The sequence below is a fragment of the Bradysia coprophila genome, unplaced genomic scaffold, assembly GCF_014529535.1.
Source record: "Bradysia coprophila strain Holo2 unplaced genomic scaffold, BU_Bcop_v1 contig_151, whole genome shotgun sequence".
Classification (NCBI taxonomy): domain Eukaryota; kingdom Metazoa; phylum Arthropoda; class Insecta; order Diptera; family Sciaridae; genus Bradysia; species Bradysia coprophila.
Window position 1 is genome coordinate 3,249,997 of NW_023503423.1, and position 5,118 is coordinate 3,255,114.

The following is a 5,118-nucleotide window of genomic DNA, read 5'->3' on the forward strand; positions in this document are numbered from 1 at the left end:
ATGGATTTTCATATATGCTTTTCGTCACTAGTGGTGAAATGGACACCAAAACCCAATGCTTATCGAGCAACACCTCTAACCATTCGGCTATTGAGATATATAATCGCAGTGTAACAATTTTCAAAAGTTCATTTTTCGCAGCTGGTTGCAGAAAACGTTGTATGCAACACATTGTGAAAGTGGTAGTTTTTGTCACATGCTTCGCTCGCTTCGCACGTTTGATAACATTACATCTAGTGACACAAACTACCACTTTTCGCAACTAGCTGCAGAAATTACTATTTCACGTCTTACGTCAACGTAAATAGTTATTGACACTACACGGACAATTCATTTCTTTTTACGAAATGGATACCAATTTTCATCGCACTTAAAAAGCGTTTTAACACGCCGGGCGCCGGAACGGTGTCGGTAACTTAGGAGTTAATTTTTTTTTCTCGCATCGTCTAATAATTAGTCTGTGTAATTCATTGCGCAAAAAGAGCGTTTTAACACGCCGAGCGATCCGTAAACTTAGTTAAAGTGAAATTATTATGAAAGGTGTGCATCCTAGAAATTACGCATAGCGAAATTACGAAGCCCCATTCAAATCGAGGGATAAATGCTTTTTTAGGCACTAGGTGTGTAGATTGTCACTCGATACCGCAGGTCGAGCGCGACAATACACATCGTGTGCCTAAAAGATCTATCACCGAGTTGTGTACAACGTTTTTCGCAATAAAGGCAACGGAAAGTTCTACTTTTCGTCGCTTGTTGAGTTGACGTTTTCGTGTTAGTGGTGTTAGTGATATAATTTTATATGTCCTACTGCGGGACATATGCTGATTGAAGATAGTAATTTTCCTACTTATAAAAAAATAAATTTGCAATTGAAACACTAATAAATTTGCTGACAAAAAGCAATAACTTCGAGGTATTAATTTTGCTGTTCGAAGGCATTAAAAGTGCATATTACAAAACAATAAATTTGCTGACTACAAAGTAATAAATTTGCTGCCAGGGATTTGCTGCAAAAGAATTATTTTTTTGATACCAACATTGAAAAATGATACTTTCGCCCCGCATATGAGGGGCGAAAGTAAAAAAATGCATCCCACGGGGAGAAAGTACTTAACGAAGAGCGAACGCAGCTGAACGAACAGCGAAAGTGACTGACGTCACAGAAAATGAGAGAAATGAGTCGAGTTGTCAACAAAATCCGCTCATATTATGCAGAATACTTTGATCAAAATTGTAAAACACTGTGCGCCAGTGTTCTTATTGAAATTAGCATACAAAGTTGATACTTTTTGTTACTGAATGATTTGTTAGTTATATCTTAATTTTTGTGTGTGTTATTGTTGTGATGGCTAAATTATTAAATTTTTCATATACCAGGGGGCTGCCGCCCCCTGGACCCCCGCATTTTCTGGCTTAATGCCTTTTTATTTCAACATTTTGTTGCGATGTTTGCGATACGTATCAATTTTCAATGTTGGTATCAAAAAAAATAGTATGAACGACTCGGGGCAAAAATAAAAAAATTCAACCTGTGCGATTAGAGCCCTTGCCTTCGGCGCGGGTTCCAACTCTCGCACACGGTTGAATTTTTTTACTTTCGCCCCTTGTCATTCAATGTACTATTTTGCTGCTTAAAGTCAGTAATATTGCTGCTCAGAAAGCAATAAAGATGCTGTTCGAGTACTAATAAGTTTGCTGAAAATAAGACTAATTTTGCTGATACAAAACACTAAATTTGCTGATAAAAAAGATTAAATTTGCTGCTAAAAAAAATAAATTTGCAGAAAAAAAGTATAAATTTGCTGATGAAATAAATAATTTTGCTACTAAAAGAATAAATTTGCTGACAAAAAAATAGATGCCAAAAAAAATTTTTGAAATCGGATTTGATTTACTCAAGATATCGACGCGACGGACAGACGGACAGACAAAATTTTTATTGCGGATTCGTCATCTATTAACATAGGCAAATACTTTGCCCTTACCGTCTGCTTCGAATTCCATCAATTACACACGGCATCGTAATCCTATAAGCCCCTTTGTACTTCGTACGGGGCTAAAAAGACTTTCATTATAGTCATTGAATGTGTCATTATAGTCAATCGTTTGGAAAGCACAGGATACGGCAGAATTGAATATGCTTCAGGTCAACTGGGAGAAACGTTTGAATATGAAAACTGACGAAAACAATTGTGAATAAAAATGATAAATTTATTCGCTTGCATTCTGTCCTGGCCATACAATGCTTTCTATCCAACTTAAATAAGGATATACTCGAGTATAGACACTAATGGATCCACCTCTAAAGTTCTTACACGGTTTACCGACTGATGTTATACCAATGATTGTAAATGTACAGTAGTGGTGCTTGTGCATAATTTGAAGTGATCCACCTGGAAGAAATATGTTTGACAGGTAGATGCAGACTATAGTATGAAAAACTGGCAGCTTACGACTGACCTGAATCTCCATGACAAGTGTTATTTATGTGCGTCGTGGATCCAGCACAAAACTGAGTCGTTTCACGAACTCCTTCAGGAGTTCTGTATTCCGGTTTGTTTTGTTCACTGCACGTATTGTGGTCAAACACGTCAACGACCACTTTCGTCAAAACGTTACTCCGCTCTATCTGCTGTCCAGAGCCCCATCCAGTAGCTGTGACATTGATGCTACCGACAGATATTGGCTCTTCAGGTAAGCATGCCGGTCGAATGGCATCGGTAAAACGAACCGAATGATTGAGTTTTATCAAAGCGATGTCATTGTAATGGTATCGTGTCCGATAGTCAGGATGTCGAAAAAGCTCAGAGACCTCTACGTCGATATGCGCGGATTCATTTGGATTGCTTTGATCGTGTTCACCTAGTCGAACGTGAGATATTGGGCCGCTAAAATTCATTTAAGTTTTACAATTCAGCAGATTAACTGGAGACTTCAAATAATTTCCAACTTCATAAGTCGATTACAAAGCCTAGCCGTACCAAAGCAACTCTCTAGCAACCGCATACACATTGTTTACAAAATTGGAGAGCTGCCTATAGTCCGTTGAGAAACAATTTAGGAAAACGATTTGACAATTTTCACTTACTATTTAGGTTTAAGGCAATGCGCCGCAGTGAGCACGAATTGATCACTAATCAATATTCCACCACATCCAAAGTCACTATTATCCCGCCAAACGATAAGAGCCTAACGTTAGTTTACTTGAATAAATCAATAAATTTCTTTGGATTGCTCAAATGTTACCATATGCGGAAACTCCCGTTTTTGGGCTTCTTCACCACCAATGATGACCGGCTGCGTGTTACGGGCACAATTCGACACTTTGGATACTATCGGATCGTCAAAGGGCGTCGTGCTAATGTAATGTGGCGTACACGCCAGCTCTTTGTACTCCAGGCATTCTATATTCGAAATTTTGATATGGTGTCAAGTGATGGATAATTTCGCAACAGCGGTGAAGCAAAAGAAGCATTTGCAGTTTTACACATCAACTTTGTGTAAACTGCCACTACATGCCACTATGCACCTCTATGAGAACTTATGTCTGAAGCATAGTAAATTGTGAAATAAAATTACTTGCTGCACTGATTGACTTAGTGGGTCTAACTTTCGGACAGCAGACAATGGGCACCGTTCGTCTCCCGGTTTTCTGGCACCTCTCAAATATCACCTCTTCAGCGGCACACGGCTTTTCACATTCTGTTATTTTTGTACAAATGCCCTCTTGTTGCGTGCGCTCAATGAAACAATTGTCTCCTAAGTTTTTGGAACGACACCGACCGGATTAATTTTTCTTCAATCGAAAATTGTGTAGGGACCGGACAATCAATATACCTTCATTTCCATCGAGACCTTGAACCGTTGTAGCTAATGCCAAGGCAAATATAATGGTAATTAGGTGAACACTCAACAACGAAAACGATTTTTTATTAAACATTTTAAATGGAAATTTCATTTATTTGACCTTTACCATTGGTACGTCTTACTTTGACTGGTGCTATGCTTATCACCAACTGTATTCACTCTACTTCGCACTAAGTCTTAAATACACATTACACAGAGTTTAAGTAATCGAAAGGGACGACAATCGTTGCAGTGCCGCAGTTACGATTAGGTGCTAACTCTTATCAACTTTAAAGAAATTTATAATTTTTAATGTCTACAATCTACATGTCCTCAGTCAGACTTTAATGAATGTTGTATAATTAAATTCAAATACATATACAAGGAAGATCCAAATTTGTTGCTAATCAACGGGGAAATTCCAGCGTAAGTCATGTTACCAAATCAAATTTTTGTCTCTTTTGGGTGTACGAATACGCACCAAAGAAGATGCGAAAAAACATACCGTAAGTCATGTTACCAAATGTGACTATACATATTGTAGAGCGCCATCGCTACAATATAATGGGGATGTTGTGAGAGTGAAAGAGAAAAATTTCTGTCACAAAATACGTGGATTTACCCGGGAAATTCCAGCGTAAGTCATGTTACCAAATCAAATTTTTGTCTCTTTTGGGTGTACGAATACGCACCAAAGAAGATGCGAAAAAACATACCGTAAGTCATGTTACCAAATGTGACTATACATATTGTAGAGCGCCATCGCTACAATATAATGGGGATGTTGTGAGAGTGAAAGAGAAAAATTTCTGTCACAAAATACGTGGATTTACCCGGGAAATTCCAGCGTAAGTCATGTTACCAAATCAAATTTTTGTCTCTTTTTGGTGTACGAATACGCACCAAAGAAGATGCGAAAAAACATACCGTAAGTCATGTTACCAAATGTGACTATACATATTGTAGAGCGCCATCGCTACAATATAATGCGGATGTTGTGAGAGTGAAAGAGAAAAATTTCTGTCACAAAATACGTGGATTTACCCGGGAAATTCCAGCGTAAGTCATGTTACCAAATCAAATTTTTGTCTCTTTTGGGTGTACGAATACGCACCAAAGAAGATGCGAAAAAACATACCGTAAGTCATGTTACCAAATGTGACTATACATATTGTAGAGCGCCATCGCTACAATATAATGGGGATGTTGTGAGAGTGAAAGAGAAAAATTTCTGTCACAAAATACGTGGATTTACCCGGGAAATTCCAGCGT

At 38.1% G+C, this 5,118-nt stretch overlaps 1 protein-coding gene across 1 annotated transcript; it reads right to left on the bottom strand.

Annotated features, from left to right (window-relative positions):
• Positions 1 to 2,196: 2,196 nt before the first annotated feature.
• On the bottom strand, positions 2,197 to 4,017 carry LOC119074485 (serine protease snake-like). The gene is made up of 6 exons (XM_037180632.1): positions 3,838 to 4,017; positions 3,580 to 3,759; positions 3,247 to 3,404; positions 3,089 to 3,189; positions 2,461 to 2,888; positions 2,197 to 2,393 (listed from the first exon to the last, which is right to left on the bottom strand). The coding sequence occupies exons 1-6, from the start codon at positions 3,956 to 3,958 to the stop codon at positions 2,212 to 2,214; spliced, it is 1,170 nt and encodes a 389-aa protein (XP_037036527.1). The 5' UTR covers positions 3,959 to 4,017; the 3' UTR covers positions 2,197 to 2,211.
• Between the last annotated feature and the right edge of the window lie 1,101 nt (positions 4,018 to 5,118).

Bases quoted from the DNA above. Each gene is read 5' to 3' on its own strand.
- LOC119074485 (XM_037180632.1), bottom strand. From the start codon at position 3,958: ATGAAATTTCCATTTAAAATGTTTAATAAAAAATCGTTTTCGTTGTTG. The intron at 3,190-3,246 runs GTAACATTTGAG...AACTAACGTTAG, and splicing joins AACGGGAGTTTCCGCATATG to GCTCTTATCGTTTGGCGGGA. The intron at 2,394-2,460 runs GTCAGTCGTAAG...TATTTCTTCCAG, and splicing joins CACTTGTCATGGAGATTCAG to GTGGATCACTTCAAATTATG.